Genomic DNA, 27,975 nt, shown 5'->3' with positions numbered 1-27,975 from the left:
GCCACATGACCCAGAAGCTGTACGCCAGCTCCCTCGGGCAATTTTCCCATGCACAATCTGTGTCTAGAAGCAATCCGCTCATATGATGCATGGTGGTACAGTGGACTGGGAACCCAGGAGTGATTATGCCATCTCCTGGAGCCCCAGGGGTGGCTGACACATCTCCCTTGCTCTGGCAAGTGAATGAGGTGATAACAAGGCTTTTATGATTGTGATATGTTCGTATAAAGCAAGGAGAGCAAATACGAATTCATTCATTATTACTGTCATGAAAACACAGTGAATTGCAGTCCCACTGATTCTAAGACAGGATATTATACTGTATTTGTGCAGCTGTTCTTTGCTGTTTTTTACACACATACAACAGCAACAACAACAATAATAATAATGGAGAAAGCCCTGCTGCCTGCTTTTTTTGTATTCATCTAGGGGAGCTGTTTTGATGAGCTCCAGCTTTTTAAAATTTACTAGTACGCTACTGCTCCCAGCAAATCCCATGCTGGCGCCTCCTACACATTTTCTTAAAATTGCTTAGAATTGCCAAATGAGAATTTGCAACAATAGGAAAATGCTACTCCAAAACAGCAAGCACAGGTTAAATTATTTGAATTTGTCTGAATCCACAGTAGGGAGGAGGTCAGTCTTTCAAATAAGGAACATCTGCAAACTCTCAGAACCGTGATTTAAGGGCTGCTGTACACACCACAAAATTCCTGTGCAGAAATAGGGAAGTTTTTCAGCATTGATTTTTTTTAGATATGTTGTGAGCCTCTGACAGTGGCTGGGGAAACCCAACCAGATGGGCAGGGTATAAATAATAATAATAATAATAATAATAATAATAATAATAATAATAATAATAATAATAAATTATTATTATTTTATTACTACTACTACAAATAGGGATGCGGGTGGCGCTGTGGGTAAAACCTCAGCGCCTAGGACTTGCCGATCGTCAGGTCGGCGGTTCGAATCCCCGCGGCGGAGTGCGCTCTCGTCGTTCGGTCCCAGCACCTGCCAACCTAGCAGTTTGAAAGCACCCCCGGGTGCAAGTAGATAAATAGGGACCGCTTACCAGCGGGAAGGTAAACGGCGTTCCGTGTGCTGCGCTGGCTCGCCAGATGCAGCTTGTCACGCTGGCCACGTGACCCGGAAGTGTCTGCGGACAGCGCTGGCTCCCGGCCTATAGAGTGAGATGAGCGCACAACCCTAGAGTCTGGCAAGACTGGCCCGTTTGGGCAGTGGTACCTTTACCTTTACCTTACTACTACAAATACCAACAACTAAATTAAGATGCTGAAACAAAGAAGCTTTGTGGGGAGGAACTAGGAGTGGATTTTTGTGGTCTTAGGAGGGGGTTCTAAAATCATGCCATTAGCAAAAGCCAGTGAGAATAAGTGGTTAGAGTGTCAGACTAGAACCTGTGAGACCAGGATTAAAATCCCTATAGCCATGAAACTCACCTTGGGCCAGTTGTTGCCTCTCAGTGGAACCTACCTCACAGGGTTGTTGTGAGGATTAAACAAGGAAAGGGAGAACCATGTACAGTGGTACCTCGGTTTTCGAATATCTCAGAAGTTGAAGGTTTCGGCTTTCAAACGCTGAAAACCCGGAAGTAACTGCTTCAGTTTTCAAACGGCTTTCGGAATCCGAATGTGCCACGTGGTTTGTGTATTGAGTTTTCAGGACGTAAATGCTTCCGGAAATGCATGCTTCGGTTTTTTAATGTTTCGGAAGTCGAACGGTCTTCTGGAAAGGATTGCATTCAAAAACCAAGGTACCACTGTACTTCACCTTGATCTCTTTGGAAAAAAGATGGGATATAAATGCAATAAATGAAGAAATAGCCCTGTCCCATATAACCACCCACTCACAGCACCTATGAGAGTTGGGGAATATGGGTGAAACCTCTTAAAATGACTTAAGTGTACGGGTAGTTTCATACAGGGGAAGTCAATTAGAATCAGAACTGAAGAGTTGGAAGGAATCCTGGGGGCCATCAAGTCCAGTTCCCGGCAATGCAGGAATCTCAACTAGATCCAACCTCTGCATAAAGACCTTCATTAAAAGAAAGTACACCACTTTCTGAGGGAGTCCGTTCCACTGCCAAATAGCTCTTACTGTCAGAAGGTTCTTCCTGATGTTTAGTTTGAATCTCCTGTCTTGTAACTTGAATCCATTGGTTTGGGTCCTAGCCTCCAGAGCAGGAGAAAACAAGCTTGCTCCATCCTCAATGTGACAGCCCTTGAGATATTTTAAGATGGCTATTCTATCTCCTCTCAGTCTACTTTTTACCATGCTAAGCATACCAGATTCCCTCAACCATTCCTCATAAGGCTTGGTTTCCAGACCCTTTATCATCTTGGTCACCCTCCTCCCAGACACGTTCCAACTGTTGAAGGATTCACATTCCCCTCTTTCTTGTGCATTCTACAGCAGTACCTATATTGCTCAAACTTGACCTGGTTGGATAGCATTCATTTTAAATGTCTGGATTTCTCTGTATCATTTTCTTTATTTCCGCAGCTTAAATCTGCAGTGATGACTGGGCGGGCTCGAGTAAAAGCCAGAGGGCAAATCCTTTCTGAAGAAGAACCTACGTTTGGACAACCTGGCTCCCTGCAACCGGTATGTAGGTTATATGGTTGTGACTGATTTGTTGTTTTTTTTTGGGGGGGGGAGTATTCACTCAAGTCTCAGAAATGTCCCTACTTAAGCAGGGTGTGGAGGCTCCCCACATGCAGCAGATTTTGGGGTACTAGTCAATGCAAGCAAAGTTGCCAGTTATTTCACATGTGAAGGTCGGCAACGTCATCCCCACCGTTTGGGAATCCCTTGCAGACAACCACAGTGCCTGGAGACAGAGTCAGGTTGTGCATCCATAGCAGTGTCCAGAGGAGGAATGATGGCTGGGAGGAGTACAGAGAGAAGAAAGGCCATGGTGCATCTGCAGCAGCACAACCGAATGCCTTCATCTGCCCCAGCTGCAACAAAACTTGTCTCTCCTCTGACAGTCTCTGTAGCCACAGCATGTGCTGCAACCACTGCCCCAAAGGCACACTCCTCCATTGTCTCCTGAGACAGATGGATGCCAACAACCATATAACTTTCTGTTTTAGGCACCAAAATGTCTTGGACCATCTCCACAAATTCTAATCTTTTGAGGGAAAGTGGTGGGCTATTGCTCCCAGACCTTAGTCATTATTATTTGTCTTCTTGTAACCAATGGTTGTTGCTAAATAGGGAAAAACAATGTTAGGCAAACAAGCAAACAATATACAAATTAAAACACAGAACTCGCTATAAAGTTTACAAGGTGAAACAAACAAATGAATCAGATGATGGGCCTGGGCTATACACCATTAGGTACACCCCAGAATACCTAACCACATTTTGTGCAGTATATTTATTTCTAATCTTCCAATTGTTGCTTCTGTCATCAAGTTCCGTCAACTCAAGAGGAAGCCTTAAGGCTTCGGTAATCTGTTCAATTCTCTCAGCCTCCCATCTGCAATATGCAGAAAGTGACCCAGACCTGCCTTAACAGGTCTGTTGTAAGGATTATTGATTAAATATAGAAGGTGGTAAAGCACTATATCAGTGACAGGTATTGTTTTTAATTTAATAACTGAAAGTTTTAATAAATGAAATTAAACACTTTCCAGCCCACTTCTCAGTCTCATAACACGGATTGTATTATACTATATATTTAAAGGGGTCTGTTCTTTACTTGTTGGTTGCATTAAACCCGGGGTATGGAATCTGCCTCTCTAGATGCTGGGCTACAGCTCCCATCATGCCTGACCATGGACCATGCTGGCTGGGGCTGATGGGAGTTGGGGTACAGCAATATCTGGCGGGCCACAAGTAGTCCCCATTGAAGCATTCAATTGTTTTGATGAACAAATATCTCTACACTTCTATTCTACCACATGTCAATAGGGAATGGTTTGTTTTTCGTTAAAATAAATTACTTTTGTGCATAGTATTTTAAAATGATATTTACTACCTTTGTGCCACTGTCTCTTCTGCCATTTCTACTTCACAGAGTTGCTCTGGGAGTGGGGATTCTTTTGCTTTGCAGAAAGAAAATTATAATACAAGTTCTGGGAAGAGCCCCCCTAAATGTAAGTGTTTGGCTTAAATCACTATTTAATAAGTGACTATTGTTAACTCATCTTTCTCTCCAGAGCATGATAAGGTGTTCAAAGTGCTGGTAATTATTTGAGGGTTTTTTACTTAAATTTGTATCTGCAGAGGCTTGACAACCATATGTCAGGAGTGCTCTGATGGTGTTTCCTGCTTGGCAGGGGGTTGGACTCGATGGCCCTTGTGGTCTCTTCCAACTCTATGATTCTATGATGATTCTATGTACATCACAGGGTAGTTCACAACATAAAACTTTTGCTTTTAAAACTTTACATGGCATATCTAAGAGAGCACCTTCTGCCACACAGACCACTTCATCCTTCAGGTCATCTGAAGAGGCTTTGCTCTAAGATTAATCCTTTTCCAAAGGAAAATATTGTTGCGCACACTACAATTTTGAAGTAGAGATTTTAGGTGTGTAGGTACATATTCAAGGTTTGGTTTTCTTGGAATGAAGTTTACTGGAGATAGTGGTGTCTTCATGATAAACCGCCCAGAGTGGCTGGGGAAGCCCAGCCAGATGGGCGGGGTATAAATAAATTATTATTATTATTATTATTATTATTATTATTATTATTATTAAGTTTTATTCACATATAGATGTAGAGGCTGAACGTAAGAGGGAAGGGGGCTCTGCATTGACACTCTAACATACCAATAACATAATCCAATAACATTATAGGTAAAGGTAAAGGGACCCCTGACCATTAGGTCCAGTCGTGGCCGACTCTGGGGTTGCGGCTCTCATCTCGCTTTATTGGCCGAAGGAGCTGGCGTACAGCTTCTGGGTCATGTGGCCAGCATGACTAAGCCGCTTCTGGAGAACCAGAGCAGCGCACAGAAACGCTGTTTACCTTCCTGCTGGAGCGGTACATATTTATCTACTTGCACTTTTTGCTTTTGAACTGCTAGGTTGGCAGGAGCAGGGACCGAGCAACGGGAGCTCACCCCATCGCGGGGATTCGAACTGCTAACCCTCTGATTGGCAAGCTCTAGGCTCTGTGGTTTAACCCACAGCGCCGCCCGCATCCCTAATAACAATATATTAGGGTGCATAACAGAACCCCTGTTTTGTGATATGCTGTTCCTGGAAAAGCTCACCATGCTTCTTCATTTTTTACATTTTGTTGATAGTTAAATGATGTTCATGGTGAGTTTTTCTCATTCTCTTTGATTTTATGTTTGCTTTGTCTTCTAGATGGCTTTTCTGTCGGAAGTTCTGGGTATAAAGTGATGGACAGAGGGGGAAGGATCCGTTGCAACTTTCAAGACATGGGAGTAAATACCAGGGAGACAATAAAACATGTGAAAGATTCTAAAACAGGTATAGTAATCTTTGTCTGGAAAGGGATTTTCATCTAGAAGTAGCCATCCTACTACAGCAACATGGCCTTTGCCCTGAGCTTTACTAGCACTGTAGCAGCCAAGTTGCAACAATATTCCAGTTGCCGTGTTATGGGAGAGAGTAGGGTTGCCTGTGCATAGCCTTGCCATTGGGAAGTGTGGTGTGTGTTTTAAGAAAATGTTGGAGTTGTGTGCTCAGTTATAGAAAGAGAGAAGGCACAAAGCCACCAAATAACCAATCTCTTGCTCTCTCTCTTTTTCTCTCTTGAAAAGTCTCATGGTCTAGCCACAGGCTCTTCCTGTCTGCTTTACACTGAAAAATATGAATTGCTCTTTCCAAGCAAACTTGGTTGCACACACACTGAAGCCACTTCATTTGTAGGGCATGACAAAGGCTGCTTGACTCTGCACACATCTTCCCCCAGTGATGCTGCTGCAGCCACCGCCACCAGAAAAGTGTTGGGCGCTGGCAGGCCATGGGGGGGGGCCTTTAACCACATCAGTTATGTGGACCACCGGTTGCCTACCTATGCGCTAGACCAATTTATAAAACAGCCTGAACAGAGAATTTGTACCTTGGCAAAATGATTGCTAAAATTCAGCAGTCTTGTGGCAGCATAAATACAAAAGATGGCCCCTCTCAAAGTGGGGTGTAAACAGGGAGACAGAAGGAAATCTGCTTGATAAGTCCATTTTCAGAGGATTTCTCTGATCCCTAGTTCAGGTGTGTTTACTTTTTATATTGTGTTATTCTATCAAGATTTGGGTTGTTAATTAATTTGGCACGTTCATGCCTGGGGAGACGGAAGAAAGTGGAAAGGGTATCACAACATTGAAGAGAACCAGAGCCAATCTCATACAGTCTTCACAACTGAATGCATGCCAAATACATAGCATAGGCATTGTATACACTCTTTGTCCCAGTTTGCATATAGCTCTAAGCCACACCATGGCTAAGCGTGAACATGCAGACACAGTAAAAATGATGTCCATTTCACTCCCCCTACCAGCTCTGCTGCTGCTGCACTACTCACAGTCATTCATGGTGTGTGATTTGTCTTGCTCCAGACAAGCCATAAGCTGTAGCCAAGATTTGTTGTTTGTTCAGGGGAGACAAACCAAGGTTTGTCCCAAAGAGAAACCATGGCTTCTCTGAGTAGGGTGACAACAGCAGGACTGGAGGGTTGGGCAGAATAAAGTTGCTATTCTTTTTACTGTGTGTACCTGTATGCTTGTGTATAGACTTGGTCATGTCTTAGTGTTATGTGTGAACCAGGCCTATAGTCTTAAAGTAAATTTATATCACATTCAAATAGAAAGGCAGTCATATATTTAGCCCCTGTTGTGTGGCTCTGTATGCTAAACACTGCACATTGTTATGGCAGCTGCAAGTATATCTCCTTCCAGTATCACCTTAGAGACTAAGTTTGTTATTGGTATGAGCTTTCATGTGCATGCACACTTCTTCAGATGCACAAGAAAGCTCATACCAATAACAAACTTAGTTGGTCTCTAAGGTGCTACTGGAAGGAATTTTTAAATTTTGTTTTGACTACAGCAGACCAACATGGCTACCTACCTGTAACTAGATCCATTGGTACAGTAGGAGTGATTTATAGTTTAGGTCTGTCCTTGCCTGGAGAAAAGTTTTACCCAACCAAGGCTAGCAGCACATTGAAAAGAATCAAGAATACATATTTGTTCATGCAAAGTGAATTTTAATAAAGTTTGTCTATTTCAGGCTCAAGTGGAATTCCTGTGAAACTTGTTACCAACCTGTTTAGTTTAGGCTTGCCAAGGGAATGGCAGCTTTACCAGTATCATGTAGAATTTATGCCAGAGCTGGTGTCGAGACGTTTGCGGACTGCACTGTTGTATAGCCATCCTGAATTTCAGGGGAAAACCAAAGTATTTGATGGTGCATCTCTGTTTCTAACAGAGAAACTGGAGAATAAGGTAAGATCGTGTGCAGCATTAAAATATGCAGGAGCCAACATTCTGGTATGTTTTGTTTGGGAAAGAGTTGCTTAAGAGGTTATATGTTAGCCTTCAAATATCATAAGAGTTGTCTTATAGATGATGGAACAAATTCGTTTTGTGTTGCTCCAGAGGATAGGCCCTAAAACAGTAGATTCAAATCACAAGAACTTCCTAATGGTATGAGCTCCTCTGACAATGGAACACAGACTGCTTTAGAAGGTGGTGGACTCCCATTGCTTACAGATTTTTAAGCAGTGGTTGGATGCCTACCTATTAGGGATGCTGTACTGCACTAACAAGGGTGTCATGGACTAGCTGAACACCAAGACTTGGTGAGAGGCACCAGCTGGCGTACCCCCAAGTAAACCCCCAGGGGAAGAAGACTCAGAGCCAGGGGATTGGTGGTGAAACAATGATAAGCGGTCAGAAGGACAAGACTGGGAGGAGGAGGTGTCAGAAGCTAAAGAGCAGGAAGAGTCTGTGGCAGAGAGCAGTCCAGAACCAGAGGCAGAGTGGAGGCTGGCTGCTGAAGAAGCCAGGGAGTCTCTCCCCCTGCTGTGACCAGCTTCCCTCTCCCCTGGTTGCTCAGAAAAACGAAGAGTAATGCAGGAATCTCAACTAGATAATACATGAAAGGTGGTTCATCCAGTCTCCCCTTCTCACTTGCATTCCCTCACTCCTGCCTGCTGTCTTCTCTTCTTCATCCTTTCACCTTCTCTCTGCTCCGATACTATTCAGATCCAGTGTCAGCATTTTTGCCCTCTTCTTCCTCATTAGTTCTAATCATGGCTGGGCTGAGAGGAAAGGTCTGACTTGCTAGATGGCCTGTTGGAAAATGACCTTCTCCGTGCTGTGGCCTGAGGTGGGCTTTCCTCCTCCCAGATGCTTCCTCTTCATTTTGTTTGTTCATTTAGTGTGTTGGTGCTTGTGTGTGAAAAAAGCAGAAGTTGTGTGAAAGATAGATGCTCTGGAATTCCCCCATAAAAATGTATAAAGGAACTTCAAACTTGCTTATAACTTCCAATCTGGTTTATGCCAGACCCTGGAAACTTTTTATTAGCCCCCGCCCCAAAGCATGAATAGCTTGCAAAAACAATAAAACTCTGAGAAAGTCTTTCGTTAGTAAAATTAACTGCCGGTCCCGAGATTCATTTATTTCAAGTAATGAAATTCAATAATTTTATTTCCCTGATTGGTGCAATTGCCTGATGATAAAACATAAGAAGTGCCCTGTTACATCAGGCCAAAGGCCCATTTAGTCTAGCATCATGTTTTCACATTAGCCAACCAGATGCCTCCAACAGGTCATGAGCAGTCTCCCTACTTGCATCTCTGATACTGGAGGTAGCATAGCCTTCATGCCTAGAAGCCATTGATAGCCATATCCTCTCTGGACATTTATACCAGGCCTTGACAGTCTGTAGACTTCCTGTTGTTCGCTGGTTGTAGAAGCTGCCTGGTGCGTGATACCTGCTTTCCTTTCAGTTATGAAGAGAACTCAGGCTTTCGTATGCACATTTCAAAGAAATGCAAGCTAGGCATGAGACTTCAGCCAGTAGTTTCCTAACTCATCCCAGGGTCTACAATATTCTCAGTACAATCCTTTTGCAGGACAGTGGTACCTAGGGTTAAGAACTTAATTCGTTCCGGAGGTCCGTTCTTAACCTGAAACTGTTCTTAAGCTGAAGCACTACTTTAGCTAATGGGGCCTCCTGCTGCCGCTGCACCGCCACGGCACGATTTCTGTTCTCATCTTGAAGCAAAGTTATTAACCCGAGGTACTATTTCTGGGTTAGCGGAGTCTGTAACCTGAAGCAACTGTAACCTGAAGCGTCCGTAACCCAAGGTACTACTGTATTTAGAAATGAGAAGATGTAGTCTGAAGAGAAACCACATAACTCATATATTCCACTGACCCCTGGTTAGGTTACAGAACTGTCTTGTGTAACCCGGAGAGATGAAACTGTGAAGATGACTATTACACTAACCCATCAGCTGCTTCCCAGCAATCCTGTGTGCATTCAGTTTTTAAATATCGTCTTTAAAAAGTAAGCCTTTTGATAATTTATTGTCAAAGATCAGTTGGTCATAAAAAGATGCTCATAATATTTATATACTGCTAAAACAATAAAACAGCAAGCTATTAAAATAAAACCTTAAACATCACTGGCAGTTTATCATGTTTCTCTTCCCAGACTTCTTTGGGTGCAGTTTTATTATTGAAAAAAGTAAATGAAGCCACTTTCACTGTTAACATTTTTAACTGCAACTAAATATTTAATTTTCTAGCAAGAGCTCCATATATTCAGTGCATCCAATGGCCTAGTTCACAAGTCACAGAAAGCCATAGCTTATAGTTAACCATGAATGCAGGGCTCACTCCTGCTTTTCTTCTCCTTTAGCATGAGTGGAAACAGCAAACCACAATCCCCAGCTTAGTATTATACCTGGAGCAGAGATCATGGTTTGCTTGTTTCTCACTCAAACAAACCACAATTAGTAAACCAAAAACAAACCATTACTTTATCTTGTGGCTTGTTTTGGAGCTAAACAAACAACAATTCTCTGTTCAGAAATAATGCTAGGCACCATGGATTGCACCTCACAAGGGGAAGAGAAGTGAGAGCCATTTGTGTGTCCATAGTAAGCTGTTAACTATGGTTTACCACATGGATCAGGAAAACTTTTCAGCTTGAGGGCCACATTTCCCTCTGGGCAACCTTTTGGGGGCCAAATGCCAGTGGTGAATGGAGCCGGAGGCAAACAAAAGTAGGGAGATCATGAATGTGAACAGTAGATAATGGCCAAGGCCATCTACTGCCTTATCTCTACAGATATCTTAAGATATACAGTGGTACCTTGGTTCTCAAACAAAATCCGTTCCGGAAGCCCAATTGGCTTCCAAAACATTTGAAAACCGAGGTGTGGTTTCCCATTGGTTGCAAGAGCTTCTTGCACTCAACGGAAGCCATGTCTCACATTCGGGTTCCAAAAAACATTTGAAAACGGAAGCATTTACTTCCAGGTTTTTAGCGTTCGAGAACCGAAACACATGACAACAGGAACCGAGGTTCCCCTGTATTTCTAAACATACCCACTAGTTATTGTGGACGTCAGATGTAACTTCCAACGTGGGATATTCTGAATGCTGATAAAATTTCTCATTTCCATTGCCAGTTGTTTTGAAACCAGCAGACCCCTTTCAGATTAGCCCATCCAAAATCCCCAAGACACCAGTCGTGTTCAGACATTTTCCACAAATTTCTGCTAGCTGTGCTCTTCGTGGTGCTGATGCCTCAAATTCACCATTCAAGATTTATTAGATGAAAATTGCTCTTTTTATATAAGCATGTTAAAAAGTACTATATAACTCTATTTGATTGTTCTAACCATAGTTTATACACCTGAATAGTTTCTGCCAAGGTAGATTTTAGTTCACATGTTGAGTTAGATTTGAGAAGTTTGCCCTGTGTAAAATTAACAAATTAGGAAAATTATGCTTCTATTGCATGCCATATTTAAACATATGTTACTATTTAGGGTTTTGAAAAAGTTGTCTATGCACCAGATTGGACGAAACTTCTACAGTCCTTCAGATCCAGTGGAAATTCCCCAGCACAAGTGAGTTGGTTGCCCCCATCTTGTAATTACATAATTGAATCTCTTATTGGTAGATTCATTGTATGGCAATATGTTTTATGTGCAGCCCAATCCTATTCATATTTACTCCAGATAAGTAAGTCTCATTGGATTCAGTTGGCTTTGCTCCTGCATAAGAATTGCAGCTGTAATCTTTTTGCAGCAAATGTAAGCTTTAGCTGTTAAACTATGTCCAAATATAGAACTCTGCTTATATATACCACCATCCTTAAAATGTAATTCTAGTTTCATTCCTGCATATACATTCCCTGCCTTTGAACCAGAGGGAGTACACAGTCTGGATTTATTAGATCAACCCAGATATGTCTTTGCCATCCTTTTCTTTCAGATTGACCCTTTGGCCAGGATTTGCTGTGACTATTGGACAGTTTGAAGAGAAAGTGATGCTGTGTGCAGATGTGAGCCACAAAGTCCTTCGCAATGAGAATGTCTTGGAATTTATGATGAACCTCTATGGAAGTGTGGACAACTCACGTTTTGCAGAAACATGTGAAAAGGAACTGGTGGGGCTTATTGTCCTTACAAGGTAATGTTTGTTATTTGGAAGTCACTTCTTCTTTTGGAAATTTTAAGTGGGTGCCTACATTTGAATTGACTAAATTAGCAAAGATTCAGTTGATATACACTCAGAACTTTTAAGCGCTCCCTGTATGAATCCTATTTCCTGTAAGTTAACAGATTGTTGGGTTCTAGTCAGATAGGGTGGATTTCCCGAACCTGTGGCCCTCTGGATGTTGTTGGATGATATCTGGATTATGTTGTCACCTTTGGCTAGGGCTGGTAGAAGGTTTTGTTCAAAACATCATGAGGGCACCTGGATGGGGAAGGAACAGAGGAATCCTCATGCATAATCATTGCTTCCCTTCTGTGAAAAGAAAAGTTGCAACTTGTCCCCAGGCCCACTGAAGGGCAACTGCAATATTGCATGAATTCACAGGTCCCATATTACACCATGAATATGAATAGGTCAAGCTTTTCTTTTAGTGCAAGTCATCTCTGGTGTGTCTGCCATTGGTGCTGAATCTTAGTGAAGCAGTGAATTCTGCTGGATCATTTTGGGCCTATGACAGAGCAGAATAATATTCTGAAATGCACTTTATAATATTTATAATATTTTGAAATGCATTATAATGTGCACTTAATCATTTCAGATACAACAACAAGACCTATAGAATCGATGATATTGAGTGGACTGTGAAGCCAACAGATGTATTTCAGAAAAGTGACGGCACTCAGATCTCTTATGTAGATTACTACAAACAGGTAAATAAGAAGCAGGGTGATGCAGCAGGGCTTAAACTATTTTCATTGATACAAAATGGCTGTTAAGTGAAGGGTGGAATTTCACTGGTGAAATACAGGAAAGAGTTGAGGCAAAATGGATATGGAATAATGTCATTAGGAATGCAAAATACTCAAATTTAGTTGGAAATCCCATTTTGCCTTGTGCTGTGTATGTCTTGCCAATAAGTACCATGGGCACAGAATAAGAACAATTTGCCTACCTCTTATTTTAAATTTCCCTGAACAGCAGTATGATGCAGTCCTGACTGACCTAAATCAACCCATGCTCGTAAGCCAGCTGAAGAGTAAGGGCAGGAGCACTGTTGGACCTCGTGTGGCCCACCTTATCCCTGAACTCTGCTACTTGACAGGTAAACAACAGGTGATCTGGCCCATTAGAGCAACTTTGTGAACTTAGAGAAAACAGTCTGAACTTGTCTTCATTCAGTCCTCCAGTATTCAGGGCTTACAGATCTGGCTTATAGTCACATCGACTTCGGAGAAATTGGATGTTTTCAATTGTAGCAAGCAGAATCTGGAATACCCATTGCATGAGGATGGACTGTTATGACAGAGTACATTCTTTGCATGCAAAAAGTTCCAAGTTTAATTCCTGGCATCTGCAGCTAAAGCAGAGAAGGCCCATCAGTTGTTGTTGATCTACAGCTTCCATCATCCCTGACCAGTGGCCATGCTGACTGGGACTGGTGAGAATTGGAGTCTTCTGGAAGGCCACAGCTTCCTTACTCCTGGCATAAATGTTAAAAAGCATGAAGAAGATAAAGTATGGTGGAGTGTTGTGAGAGTAGGCTGGGATGTTGAGAAGTAGCATTGTTTGCAGTATTAACAGAACACATAATTTATCTGTGTAGCCTTCTCCACTTCTTTGGCAGTCCTTTATTTGACACACACAAGTGTAGGCACCAACCGTCAACATTTGACAGTGCATATTCTAAGTACAGAGTGGGGTGGCTTTTTTGTTGTTGCTTACTATAGTTTTGCATTTGACACGCATTAAAACATGCACTTACTTTTTCCCACTGCACTCTGAAGTGATGACATGTGTTAACTCTGAATGCATAGAACTGCTCTTAGATTGCAAGGCAGTGCAAATGTTAGTACATCGTGATTGAAGGCTTGCTGGATGAAGTGAGATATGAGATACTCTTGCACTTCTCTACCTGGCTTTCAGTCATGCCTCCTACCTTGCTTTTGGGTACCAAGTTTTCCCCCCATGGACCCAAGATTGATTTCTTGATACAAATTGTTTGTTAGGCTTGAGCAACCGTGCGACTTCTGACTTCCGTTTGATGAAAGATTTAGCCCAAGAAACTCACTTGGCCCCAGACCGCAGGCACCAACGACTGTCTAGACTAGCCGACAACATTCAAAGGTAATTCTACTGGATCTGATGGACTGTATAAGTTTCATCCAATTTGGTGCATAGATAATTTTTCAAAACCTTAAACAGGTTTCGACAAGATCTGTTTCATGACTCTTGCTGCGTCTGCCATGCTTAGACTTGGAGACTGCTTCAAGTATAGCTGCCCAAAGTGTGATACAAGCAGTGTAATATTTGTGTGCGTGATCTCTGTGTGATGTGATCTACAGGAAATTTGACGGACTGTTTACAGACTGGATCTGGTTTGTGTTGAAGCTGGAAGCTGTTCCATATTTTTCACTCTTACAGACAAAAAATAATGCTTTCAAGTTATAGAAAATGGACATATTCTACACTTTAATATTTATTGCATTTCTCTTTTTGGATTTTGTATGCAACTTATGTGTGTTTTTATGTATTTATTAGTCATGCTAGGCCTGAGCACATATGTTCCATAGTACTTCAGCCCTTACTGTTAAATGGCACCTTTGACCACTTATAAGGCATAAGGCAGAATATACATATATACCCCACAGTTTGCATAGGCATGCATATATAGAGAGGATTGCAGCCTTAGGTGTTTGTGGTGTTTATTCTGTGCCTGCAACCCCTAGATGGAGTTAAAGTACCATAGCTGGTTATTACAAAGACTAAGAGTATTTCCCCCTTTAAACATCCTGAAACATTCATGGATGGTTTCTACAAATAAGTCATTGACACTGTACAGCCTTCTGCGTGGAAAGGACTTGCTACATTTCTGTGTTGTTGTTTTTTTAAAAAAAACAAAACCCCCACCATTTTTAGAATTATTCTGTATCAGCTAATTTATGCTTTTTCTTTCATTCATTGCTTTCACCTTCAACTGATATTGTTAGCTGTGTTATGACAATACTGGCTTGGTTAAGCTCCAATAAGTTCATTCAGTTGTATGTTTTGATGAAGAGAATGTGGTGCTGGTGGGAGAGAATGAACTTGGTCTTGGTATGTTACTGCTGTGAATCCCTTCTTCATAGGCTTAGGTTGTATATATGTAAATAAACCGTATACCTTAAAGACACCACAGTATCTGTTGTACCTTGTTCCAAAAGAAACACGAAGCCTAGGTCAGTGCCTGGAACCCCTAAAATATTGTACCGCTTGTAAATTGGGATGGCACGGGCACGCAACAATATAAATTTCCGCTTTGCCTTTATTTACACTGTAAAAACTATATACAAGCATACATAACATTGGGGATGCACATTTTATTGCAGAAACAAAGATGCGCGTTTAGAATTGGAGAGCTGGGGGCTGAAGCTTGGGTGTCAGGCTTCCTTGACTGGCCGTGTGGTCACCTCAGAAAAAATCCTCATGCAGAATGAAGTCGTAAGTATTATAGAGACTCCATTCTGTTTTATGTCCTGGACTTGAATGTTAGAGAGACTCAGACATGATTCCAAACGTTGCCTTTGGCTGTTAGAATAGTTCCTGTGCACAGCGGCATTTGTCTATGTGTGTGAGTCCTTGGAGGGAGATTCTGAATTTCTGTACAATTTAAGGTCATTTGAAGTTCCCATTAGTTGACAGTTTATACATAAGCTTTCTCCCTCAAATTACTGGGGCCATTTGCATTTCTTTTTCTTCTTGCAGTGCATGCCAATGAATGCCAATGACTGGTTCAGAGATATGCGTAATATGAAGATGATAGGAGTGGCACATCTGCAGAGCTGGATACTGTTGTGCAGCAGCAGAAACTCGGAGCTTGCACATAGTCTCATGAACTGTTTGAGACGAGTGGGAGGTCCCATGGGATTCCACATTGAATATCCAAAAGTGTGAGAGAGATTCAGATAACAAACCTTGTTTTCTTCTTTACCTCACTCCTTTTCATACATTGTGGGTTTGTGAATTTTAATGGGTGCGTGTGTAAGATACTTTTAAGTGTGCATATCCAAAAATGCAAAGTCTGTAAATGTGACAGTGATGCATTTGCAAACTCATGGGGGAACGAGCGTTGACTTTTTGTTCACTATCTAAGGCAGAGGTTTTCAACCTTTTTGAGTCCACGGCTCCCTTGACCAACTACATTCTTTCTGTAGCACCCCTGTGGAACTCAAGAGCCAGTTATGTCACCCCTTGCCTGCAGAGCCGGCAGCCCCTCACCCTTTTTCGAACACCCTCCCTTGTGGAGTGTTCTCCTCTCCCCTCTCCTTGCCACTCTGAGGTCCATTCCTTGGTCTCTGGGCTGCCCCACCCCACCCCAAAGAGAGGTGTCTCCTCATACTGCCCCACAAGGGCCTGGGAAGAGGATGGGCCCAACGGAGACTGGCCAAAGTTGAATGTGAGGCTAGCCCCTTACCTTGGGAGGCAGCAATGACAGCAGGCCTGCATGGAGGAAAGGCTAGCCATCAGCACCGGGCCCTCAGCTCCCAGGTAGGCCTTGCACACAGCAAGCACAAGAAAAGCCAGCGCAGTGACTGCTTGCCAGGCCTCCCACTTGTCTGTCCATTCCCAACAGCAAGGGCTGGTGGACTGGCTAGCTGGACTCCCTCGCTTGCTTGCTTGCTTGCTTGCTTGCTTGCTTGCTTGCTTACTCCAAGGGCGCCTCAACTCCAGGCAACCAGCACCCCTGGCCAGCCCCAGAGGCAACATTTGCCTGGGAAGCTTGTAGCCAGGGTTGCTGCAACAAACAGCTTTTGGGAGGCAGAAACATGAGAGGGCATCAGAGGAGGGAAGGAGGGAAAGAGGGACAGAGGCCATTGTTGCCTGTGGCACCCCTGACCATCATTCAAGGCACCCCAGGGTGCCATGGCACACTGGTTGAAAAACCACTGATCTAAGGAACTCTTGGAGGCAGGCCCCTAGGTTTGCTGCTGCATAAGGTATGTGCAACAAACAGCAGTGTGCTTCCCTTTTGTCCTGTGTATATCAAGCACGCTAAGGATGGATAGCGGGCGACCTTTGAGTATGTGGTGGCAGTTTGAAATTGCCATGTATGGTGGTTCCTTACTATTTTTTTTATTTCATAAAATGTAGACACTGTTTAATTGGTTTCTTTTTTTAACAAACATCTCAAAGCAGTGTACAAAAAGATAAAACAACAAAAAGAAGTAACAGTTCAGTCACGTGCTACTGCACATGCAGGATTGATCTTATCACATTGGGTAGCACAGAACCACATTATTTGCGGTATATGGAAAGCTTCATTCTCTGCAAGGCTGCCTGGATGCCAGCTAGTAATCAGCATGAGTATAGAACTTGGTGGGAGACATTGAAAACCACTGGCTTTTGTATAACTTTCCTCCTTGCTAATTTTTTATGTAGAAGTTCTTCAGTATTTGTGTGCTAATTTAATCAACCTTGATTGCCCATATCTCAGATATCTCTAACTCTGCCCATGGTTTGATGGTCCATATTAAACAGTGGAATTTCAAGCAAACGAGGACTTTCAGGTCATAAAAACTAAATCCCCACTGCACTACTTTTCTGCCTGTGCATATTACATCAATGCAAGCCATGAGTAGTAGCTGATTCATGCAATTTATAACTGGTGAAGTCAGCCCAAGTTGATTTTCCAGTAGAAATTCACACACACATGGGTTTTGCAAATATTAACTTTTTGAAGCATTCCACATTTACATACCCACTTTATGTTGACTTTGCTATAGAGAAAAATCCAAGGATTGTATAGTTTTCATTTGATGTGATGGTTTATCTTTAATCAGCATATCCTACATTCCTTTGTTGATAGGGGCTCATATGTTCTTTGGTCCAATAAAACTTGCTGTCCATGAACAGATTTTGCATGGTTTGCTCTGAAACTTTAAAGACAGGCATTCACACAGGGCTTGTATTGATCTTTGCAACTCCATAACTTAATATGCTTTGTCTCTCCCAGCCTCTCCTTTTTATTGAGTGGCTCCAGTCCTAGAATATGTCAGAATCCTGGCAGGGTAATCTAGCCAGCACGAGCTGGCAACAGTACCAAAGCTCCACCAGCTGCGAGGGGTCGGTCTGTAATTATGCTCTGGCAATATCTCTATAGTTAGGCTTTCTCCTGCTCTTGGCAGACTTCATTGGGGGCAAGAGGGTTGGCACAGAAATCCCTTGCATTGGCTTCATGTCTGATTTTCTTACTGAAGTGGGAAAGTAATGACTGACCATGAATGAAGTGGTTTTAGACTGAAATATGCATGTTTATAACAGTGTAATTGAAAGCATAGTGTCTCTGAAGTAAGTTCCACTGAATTCAGCGAGGCTTCCTCTTGTAATTGTATTGGGGGCAATAGTCTTAAGGAGGATTCCTCCCTTACCATATTTTGTTTGCAAACATCACAGAGTAGCAGAGAAAAGTATTTGTTGAATCAACCCTATACTGGACGTCAGAAAAGGGGTAGGGATGGAACGGGGTGTTTTCAGGCTTTTTCATTGGGTATTCCAATTATACACGATTTCATGTAAGTATGCATAAATGGGGAGTTGCCTGTATTACTATCCTGGGGGTGTGTGTATGTGTATGTATCACAACTTCATGATGTTTTACTTGGGCCTATATATAAAACATAATTCTGTTTTCATGGATCATCATTTCCTCTTCCCACCACTGTAATTTTGTGCATTATTAATCTCTCCTGAACTGCTGATGAATTCTGTCCTGGGTTTGATAATCTTTTTCCCAAGAAGCTGATGGAATGCTGTGTTCTGAGAGATGTCCTTTAGACTGCCAATTACAGTGTTAGCATTTCTAATGTTCCCCATTGCTTTCTGATCTTTGTTTGCAGCATACCAGTGCAGGAGAACCCCTCAGCATTTATTCGAGCTCTGCAACAGTATGTGAATCCTGAGTTACAGCTGGTGCGTATGCATATTTGAGTTGCTTTTCAAATGTGTTTGAAGAGAGGCGTGTATGTTGCCTGCTGATGTTCAAGGTGGCTGGAAGGAAGCTATTGGAAATTGGTCCTTCTAAAGAAGGCAGCGCAATACGCTGCTTTGTATGATGATGATTTTTGTATGGTACAATTTCTTTTCCTGTTCACCTTGACTGCATATATGTGATACATTACTTCTCCCAGATAATCTTGAAATCCATAATTTATCCCTCACAGAGCTACAATTCCCAGCACCCTTAACAAACTACAGCTCTCAGGATCCGGGGGTGGAGGAAGTCTTGTGTTTTAGGTTTATGGTGTGTATGCAGACTTTGTCAGCATTTGTCCTGGTATCCTAGTATTGAGAGAGCTTCCTCCTCACCCTCTGCCCTAGTTCTCAACCACAACTTTGCCAATTATACCAAAGTTATCAAGGACTATAGTTTGTAATCCACTGCGTTTGTAATCCAAAAAATTGCAGTGGAGGGTTTCAGAATTCTTGCCACTCCATACTGCATCAAATTTAAAGGGTTACTATTAGTGCAACTTTACTATTATTATTATTTAGCTCTTAGCTATGCCTTCAGGTTGGGTAAACGGGGGGGTGGTGGTGTTTAGTTTGTAATTTTTCTATTTTCAAAATGTAACTCAAAAGTATTTTTTTCCCAAGTATAAAATTCAATTAAACAATTAGAAGTTTTGGGTGGCTCTTGCAGCTAACCACTCTGCTTTGGGCAGCTTTTCCTGATTTGGAAACTCGTTTTCAATTAATCTTACATTTGTACTGCATGTTACATGTAAGAAAATCCTGACAACTTACTTCTGGTGGCTTAAAGGCATCCTTGGGGTGGCAATTGGCAGCTGGAAAGCAGGGAGTCACACCTTTCTTTCACCAACCTTTTCTGCTTCGATTGCCACTTTCTCTCCTCCTTCAGGAGAGTTCCAGCTGTGTAATGCTGAATCAAGGATTGAGCAAGCCTGGCTTGTGAGCAAACCTCGGGGACTGAATCTGCTTGTCTGTTGTGCCACTTTTAGGTGCTGTGTGTGTTGCCTTCCAACAAGAAGGACTGTTACGATGCTGTGAAGAAGTTCTTAAGTCTTGAGCGGCCCATCCCTAGCCAGTGTGTGCTTGCTCGCACCCTGAGCAAGCAAGGAATGATGATGAGCGTAGCCACAAAAATTGCAATGCAGATCACCTGTAAGCTTGGAGGGTCACCATGGGCAGTTGAGATACCAGTAAGTAGTTTTGTTGACATCCACCCCCACACTGCCACTTCCAAACAAAATCAAAGGTTGTATGCCACTGAGTACCAGTTGTGTGGGGATCACAAGTGAGGAAAGTGCTGTTGCACTCAAGTCCTGCTTGCAGTCCTTCCGTGCTGGCATCTGGTTGGCCACTATGAGAACAGGATACAGGAGTAAATGGGCCTTTGGTCTGATCCGGCATGGTGGTTCTAATGTATGTAGCCTCTTATTCTATCTGCTGTTTACTCAACAGCTGAAGTCCGTCATGGTGGTCGGCATTGATGTCAACAAAGATGCTTTGACCAAAGGAAGCTCAGTTATTGGATTTGTGACCAGCTCTAATTTACAACTGACTCGGTAAGATTCTTGATTCACTAGCTCAACACTTCTCAGGAGATTGTCACTGCAGTGAAAGCTCAGTAACTATGTAATGTGAAGGTGCAGTTCCCATGTACTTGTCAGCTGTTCTGTTGATGCACTGTGCGGGCATGAATGCTGATCTTTCGGATATTTCAGTATTTCCCATGGGAAATGGGAACAAAGCATGGGCATTTGTATCACAAGTATCTGGAGCTACATCTCTCAAATCAATTTCCTGTAAGACAAGTAAACATGATAGGGTTCAGCAGCTGGTGCCCCCCAACCTATTTGTGGTTTCTCTTGGGGATGTAGGAGTGTACAGAACCTCCGTGAAGGCAATAGAGGACTCCGAATAGACTTAGAGTTTAATAAGCCTGTACTGCTATAACCTCAAAACAAATTTTATTTCCTTTTATGTCCAGGTGGTATTCTCGTTGCATGCTACAAAATTCAGGATCAAACATTGCAGATTGTTTAAAGGTCTGCATGAAAGGTAGGGGTGCTGCTGTATAAATTAGTGAAATATACTTGGTTTAACATTTTTCTCTTGAGGTGGGGGAGTAGATGATCCTTCATGTATCTGGGTCCCAAGCTAAAAGTAAACAGCAGCAGCACTTTGAACTGGGTTCAGAAACTGACTGGAAGGCACTGTACTTGTACATCAAGCCCATACAATTTGTGTGGTCTGCCAAATTATGCACAGTCCTTGGGCTGTACATGAAGGCCTGTAACAGTAGGCTGAACCCTGCTCCAGCACCAACCCTGCAAGGTTGCCTAATAGCTCCAGAGAGTCCTGTCATATTCTTCTGTCTCTCTGCTGTCACAACCCTCTTAGGAGTCACCTATGGCAAGGGTCACAGGATTCCCACTGCCTAACAGTGGCCTTCTCAGGAGTAGGGAAATAGCCAGCTGGATTCTAAGTCCTGCTTGGCAACTTCAGCCTGGCTCTCCTCCTGTTTCAGCAGTTTATTCAAAATGAGGGAATGAAAGAGCAAGTATGCAGATCAAAATAAAACATCATACCAGGATATTGGTCTCACTGTTTCTATGGTAGGCCAAGCACTACAAAACTTATTCTCAGTGGTCATCCTTGGTGTTGATTGCATCAGGCATCAGTTGCAGGGACAAAAACTGCATCACAACACTAATATTTTAAAGAGTGTCTAACTCAAGTGGGTCTTGACTGACAAGTGGCTCTATCCAGCCAACCATAAGTCATGCCACATTCACAAGAGATTAGGGCCCTTTGCTATGCGGCCTACCAGATACTTTATTAGGCAGCAAAAATAGGGTTTGGAGGTTCTGCTAGGTTGCTGTGACTATTTGGGGAAGGACTATGGATGACTCCTAGTAAACAGAACATACTTCACATGCAAAGGTCATAGGTTCAGTTGCCAGCATCTCCAGGTGGGGCTGGGAGAGATCCCCCATCTTTAAACCCTGGAAAGTCACTGCCAATCAGCACATACAATATTGAGCTGGATATAAAATGATCTGACTGTATATGGCAGCTTCCTATGGTATACTGTGTTTATCATGGTAGCTTACAAGACTTTCCTGCATTTTATTTATTTTGTTCCCACTGTTGCATACTGTCAAATAGGATTTTTAAATACTACATCAGTCTGCAAAATGTGTTTACCAGAGGAGATAATAGGATTATTGTACATATCAGGAATAGTGGAATATGTGACCCTCAAAATAATGCTGAACTCCATCTCTGCCTTGGTCATGATGAATAGTTAGGGATGATCGGCTAAGGATGATGGAGAGTCACAAGTATCATTTGTATACACCAGGGGTCAGCAACCTTTTTTAGCCGTGGGCCGGTCCACTGTCCCTCAGACCATGTGGTGGGCTGGACTATATATTTTTTAAAAAATGAATACAAATAACCCAGAGGTGCACTTTAAATAAAAGGACACATTCTACTCATGTAAAAACACACTGATTCCCAGACCATCTGCAGGCCGGATTTAGAAGGCGATTGGGCCGCATCCGGCCCCCAGGCCTTAAGTTGCCTACCCCTGGTATACACCGTGCAATAGGCAGGTATCTGTTGCAGCCTTTCCTGCGCAGGTGCTCACCAGAAGCTTTGGACTACAACTTCTATCAGCCCCAGGCAGCACAGCCATGCTGGCTGAGGCTGATGGAAGTTGTAGTCCATAACATTGGGAGGGTATCGGAGAAGGCTGATCTGTTGGCCATCTCTAGTGCCATTCATTCTTGAGCAAGTAACATCAGTTTTTTAAAACAACAACAACTAAAAGCCTTTGTGCCTACAGATAAAAGTTCATTCATTTTTGTTTCATCTGTAGTGTCAATGTGAAGGGAAGCTTACATATGATCAACTTGTTCCCACATGGGATCAGTTATGTAACTCCATTCTTTATTTCCTCCTTGTGGTTCTGTAGATGCTTTAAGTAATTGGCAGACATGTAATGGGCAGCTGCCTGCACGCATAATAGTGTACCGTGATGGCGTTGGAGATGGGCAGCTGAAGATGGTGGTAGACTTTGAAGTCCCACAGATACTGAGTGCCCTCGATGAGTCCAGTGGTGGCTGCAGGTAAACTCATCCTGTCCTGCCTTTTGTCTTTACCAGGCAGGTAGTTTGAAACAATCATGGTTGCTGGAAGCAAGACTTGTTCTTTATCAGCATTTCTCATTTAGCAGTGGTGGCAAAGAATGTATGGTTAGCCCTGCATCACTGATTCACCTTTTAAAATGTCTTTCTTTTTACATCAGAAGAGCCAAACTATCGATGATTGTGGTCAGGAAGAAATGCCTTCAGCGTTTCTTCATCGAGACCAACAGAAGCCTGCAAAACCCTCCTGTTGGGACAATTATTGACACAGAGGCTACTCGACCTGAATGGCAAGTATAGATATTGGCACAACTACGAAAGCGAGGTGATTGGCTAAGTAAGATGAGCTTATTAAGCAGTTTCTATCAGTTCCAAACCAGGAAGGCTCCCACTCTTGAATACTTCTGCCCTATTTCTTTGCTTGGTTGTTCAAAGTAATAGCTGTTTCAGAATGTTCTGACAGACTGGACAATTGGATAACCAGATGCTGCGTTAAATGGGAATTCTTTTTACATGATGTTATGAAGGTTCATGTTCAAAGAAGCTGAAGGGCTCCAGGCAGCAGGATCTGTAACAGGTCCCCTCAACCAGCAATGTGTGCAGAGGGTAGGGTGAGTAAACAGTCACCCTCTGAGTCTTGTGCCTCAATGCCTTGTGGAAGCAAGCCAAGTCACTTGCCCAATTTCTTCTTTAAATTTTCACCTTCTAGCTACAGACGGTGACCATTTTGCTCAGGAGTTTTGTTTCTGGCCCCCAATGCACCTCTCTGGAGTGTGTATAAGTCTGCTCCGTTCCACTCCGTTCTGCCCTCCCCCCATTCTGCCTTGTTCCGGGTCCAAAAGGACCCGTGCATTGACAATTGCATGTCCATTGGATGTGCCTAAAATGGCCACCACCTGTAGTCTTGGTTTAATAAAGAAGAGCACAGGTCTCCATATCAGTGATGCCCCAAAACAGTATCTTTTCTGGTCCCCCGTCTTTTTGGTTTTCACCACAAGATCATACCTTTATATTCTGCATTAATGCAGTATCACATTCTGGACCAAGGGTAGACAATGTAGTGCCCTTCAGATGGACAAATCACACCAGCCATCACCTTTAGTCATGCTGATAGGAGTTAAAGTCCCACAGTATCTGGAAGGTACCACATTAGCTACCCCTGACACAGACCCATACTTGCAGTCACTAGTAGATATTGAAACTCCCAAATGACGTGCTGTGCAAAGTATTTTATCTTTTATGGTTATAGCAAGATTGCTTATAATTGAGAGCCAATATGATACTACAGTGGTTAGAGTGATGGACTTTGACTGGGGAGACCTGGTCTCAAATCTCAATTCTCTGGGTCTCTTTAGGCCAGTCACTCAAAACTCAGCCTAACCTAACTCTCAGGATCGTTGCAGAGATATCGGTGAGATGGTTGTGGTAACCAGTAGCCATTTACAACTGCATGTGTGGAACAAATAAAATGTTAGCAGACCTAATTTAGACAGGAAACTCAATGGTACTCCCTATGGTCGTCCCATTGGTTAGTTATGGGCACAGGCTGCCACCTCGCTTGAAGACTAACTTTGCTGAAAGGTGTAGCTCTGCACCCACCCTCTTGCATGTGCAGAACTTCCTCTCCATTAAAACAAATGCACAGGAGCTTGGCAGTACTCAGTGCAGAACATGCAAAGTTTCAGATTAGGGTAGGTGTGGGAAGCCTGCAGGAACCTCAACATGTTCTTGGACTTCAGCTCTGGTCAGCATGATCAGTGGTCAGGGATGATGGAAATTGTAACCCAGCAGCATCCCGAGGGCCACAGGTTCCTCATTCCTAGATTAGGGAAAGAAACACCAAATTGCTGCTATTAATTATTTGTTTGTTTGTTTGTTTGTTTGTTTGGTCAAAACTGATAGCCAGTGCAGTATAACAGTTTTGGTTTTAAACTGAGGAGACCTCATCTGAATCCCCACTAAGCTGTGACATTCACTGGGTGGCCAGGCACTTTCTCTCTGCCTACCCTTCTTCACAGGATTGCTCTAATGATTAAATACTGTATAGTGGTAGGGCCAGGATGACTATGTATGGATGTGTAAAGTTGGCAGTCAGATGCCCTTGAAAAATAAGATTTCTGCTACTTTATATGCGTCCAAAAAGCATAAGCAAGCCCACTAACTTAGTATATGGTGATTATTATTAATTTGCATTTATATTCCGCCCTTCCCAAAGGAGCCCTGGGTAGCAACTAATATTCATATTATTCATATTAATAATTGCTTTTATCAATATAGTTTTTCTTATCATAATAGTAGTAGCAGTAGTAGTTAGAACATATTACATTGACGTCTTTCTTCTTCTAATTCTAATGTTGCCCAACAGGTACGACTTCTTCTTAATTAGTCAACTTGCCCGCCAGGGCACTGTCAATCCCACGTACTACAATGTGGTTTATGATGAGAATGGATTCAAGCCAGACCATATGCAGCGTTTTACATATAAGATGTGCCACCTGTACTACAACTGGCCTGTAAGTAACACAGTTGCATCCAGATAGTTAATTGCCTTCCTTTTCCTCCCACATGAAGTTAGGGAAGGATTGGCCTCCTTTTCAAGTAGTACCAGTGCCCTCTTCCTCTTACATAGGATCAGCCCTGTCCAACTTGCAGCTATCAATGTAAAAAATGCAGCCTACCTGTTTTTGTTGCCCCCAGAATTGAGAGAACAAGCAAATTATCAGGCACCTGGCAGTTGCATACACAACTGGTCAGCTGAGTCACAAATTGTTCAGCATTGTGCTCTGTACATTGGTGCAAACTTCCTTTTGTCCAGTGTACTGGGTAGTTGTTACAAAATACCAGCTTTCAGCTGGTGAGTGAGGAAGATCCGCAAGTGAGCTATTGTTTTCTTCTTATTTTTAAGAGAAGCAATAGACAGAACTATGCAGATAAGAGAAAAACACTTGCAAAGTTTATGTCTCTTTAGGGCTGGGCCAAAATGCTTCCCTCTGCACACAAAAAATATTCACAGTCCAGCTTTAATGATTGGTGGCCACCATCTTCTCTCTCAGTACCCTGTTTGGGGTTGAGGATGAATATTAGCTGCCACAGAATATGGCATTTAGGCAACAGTACCTGTCCATAAGGGACGCGGGTGGCGCTGTGAGTAAAACCTCAGTGCCTAGGACTTGCCGATCGTATGGTCGGCGGTTCGAATCCCCGCGGCGGGGTGAGCTCCCGTCTTTCGGTCCCACCTCCTGCCCACCTAGCAGTTCGAAAGCACCCCTAAGTGCAAGTAGATAAATAGGTACCGCTTTATAGCGGGAAGGTAAACGGCGTTTCCGTGTGCTGCGCTGGTGCTGGCTCGCCAGAGCAGCTTCATCACGCTGGCCACGTGACCCGGAAGTGTCTCCCGACAGCGCTGGCCCCCGGCCTCTTAAGTGAGATGGGTGCACAACCCTGGAGTCTGACACGACTGGCCCATACGGGCAGGGGTACCTTTACCTTTTTACCTGTCCATAATCCAATTGAGCCTTGCTGCCATCTCCAATCTAGTACCCATCCTGCCATGGGAAATTCAGGTAGCACACAGTAAACTTGTTCGTACAAGCAGTAGTTGAAACTGTATGAGTTTTCTTTTTAATGGAAAGGTGGGGGGGTTCACACGGTTGAATGCATTGCTTTTCCATACATAAATAAAAATGAGCAAACCAATCATTGTGTATAATTGTATTAAAGTAGAAAACAAACTCCAACAAACTAATACTTGGATAGGCTGCATTTTGATTGCACAAACCTATTTCTCGGTTAAATGTCATGTACGCAATTTTTTATGTTGGATACTGCTGGCTGAAGAATTCACAGAGTCTTGTTTCATCTGTTCTGAAGACACTGGAAGCAGCTAGCCAGTTTCAGCAGAAGGTAATGGAGCAAGACCTCTGATATACTCTTCCCATTTGCTTTCTAGGGCCTAATAAGAGTCCCGGCGCCATGCCAGTACGCCAGCAAGCTGACTTTCTTGGTGGGCCAGAGCATCCACAGAGAGCCAAACCTGGCACTCGCTGACAAACTTTTCTATCTGTGAATGGTGTTGAGGTGGCAACTGTCAAGAGGTTTTGTCTTTGTTTGAAAAAAGAAGTTTCTGTTTTTTAGAATTGAAGCAACAAACCTCGTTTCCTACTGGTGATCATGGAGCAAGTGTTTTAGTCATGTTTAAGGTTTTATATGTATGTCTGTGAGATGCCTTTGAGCATGTATCTGTATTCTTTCAAGTTGATTATTTTTGCACATAGATGTTTGAGTTCAAGTTTGGAGATACTTTAGAAGAGGGCTATTTGTATAAAGCTGAATGGTTGGTTTAAAAATAAAAGTTATATTCTGTTTGTATGTAAAACTTGTCTCCCCCTCCCCTTATTGACATAAAATTATTTGGGCCCAGTTTATTGTTGTTTTTATCTGTTTCTAGTTGGAGCCTAGATAGCTGTCTTTTGATAGCAGTATTTCACTCTGCCTTAAACCCTGGTGATTAAGAGCAGGACATTTTTCTAACAAATATAGTTCAATATTGCAAAGACAAGGTAGGAGAAAAGGTTGAATACAAAGAAGGATGTGTTTGAAGGATGCGTTTGAATTCTGCGTTTCAAATGGAACTGATATACTTGTTGGTTTATATATAGATTTATTCTTCAGAAGCTTTGAATAGTCCTTTAAAAGGTCAAGTTTCTTTTCAAATTAAGACATGCCACGTTGGCTTCCTGCTGCCAGTCTTCCTCGAAGGAGAGGATGGTTCAGCCCCTCCTTTAAGAAGACCTCCCTGTCCCAAAAGTGCTAAACAACAATTCCTAGTGGCAAATATCCTCTTTTGGAGGTCCTTGAGAAACAGGTGGCAATCCACCTTCAGGCATGCTTGGAGAAAACTGATTACTTGCATCCATACCAGTTTGGCTTCAGTCATGGCATTGAAACTGCCTTGGTCACCCTGGTTGATGACATTTGTCAGGGGTGTGTGCCTCTGCTCCTTCTCCTCAACCTGTCAGTGGCTTTTGATGACCACAGTGTCCTGGAGTATCTCAGAGGTGAAAATTTGCTTCAGTGGTTCTGCTCCTCCTTGCAGGAACATTTCCAGAAAGTTGTTGTGGAAGGCTACTGTTTAGTACC

At 42.8% G+C, this 27,975-nt stretch overlaps 1 protein-coding gene across 1 annotated transcript; it reads left to right on the top strand.

The window, feature by feature from the left end:
* The first annotated feature begins 110 nt into the window (after positions 1 to 110).
* On the top strand, positions 111 to 27,258 carry PIWIL4 (piwi like RNA-mediated gene silencing 4). The gene is made up of 21 exons (XM_081909676.1): positions 111 to 188; positions 2,527 to 2,628; positions 4,049 to 4,127; positions 5,348 to 5,473; positions 7,235 to 7,449; positions 9,400 to 9,521; positions 11,014 to 11,094; positions 11,462 to 11,659; positions 12,285 to 12,396; positions 12,665 to 12,788; positions 13,693 to 13,810; positions 15,052 to 15,163; positions 15,428 to 15,612; positions 18,559 to 18,631; positions 19,681 to 19,881; positions 20,144 to 20,247; positions 20,673 to 20,743; positions 22,665 to 22,818; positions 22,998 to 23,126; positions 25,202 to 25,349; positions 26,786 to 27,258. Exons 1-21 carry the CDS (start codon positions 126 to 128, stop codon positions 26,900 to 26,902), a joined length of 2,634 nt encoding a protein of 877 aa, XP_081765802.1. The 5' UTR covers positions 111 to 125; the 3' UTR covers positions 26,903 to 27,258.
* The last annotated feature ends 717 nt before the right edge of the window (positions 27,259 to 27,975 follow it).

Source organism: Podarcis melisellensis (genome assembly GCF_964234715.1).
Source record: "Podarcis melisellensis genome assembly, chromosome: 4".
Taxonomy (NCBI): domain Eukaryota; kingdom Metazoa; phylum Chordata; class Lepidosauria; order Squamata; family Lacertidae; genus Podarcis; species Podarcis melisellensis.
This window is presented reverse-complemented; position numbering and strand designations above follow the sequence as displayed.

Excerpts from the sequence above, each read along its gene's own strand:
- PIWIL4 (XM_081909676.1), top strand. The coding sequence starts at position 126 with ATGCCATCTCCTGGAGCCCCAGGGGTGGCTGACACATCTCCCTTGCTC. Across the intron at positions 5,474-7,234 it reads TGTGAAAGATTCTAAAACAG|GCTCAAGTGGAATTCCTGTG; the intron begins GTATAGTAATCT and ends TGTCTATTTCAG. Across the intron at positions 20,744-22,664 it reads TTTAAAGGTCTGCATGAAAG|ATGCTTTAAGTAATTGGCAG; the intron begins GTAGGGGTGCTG and ends GTGGTTCTGTAG.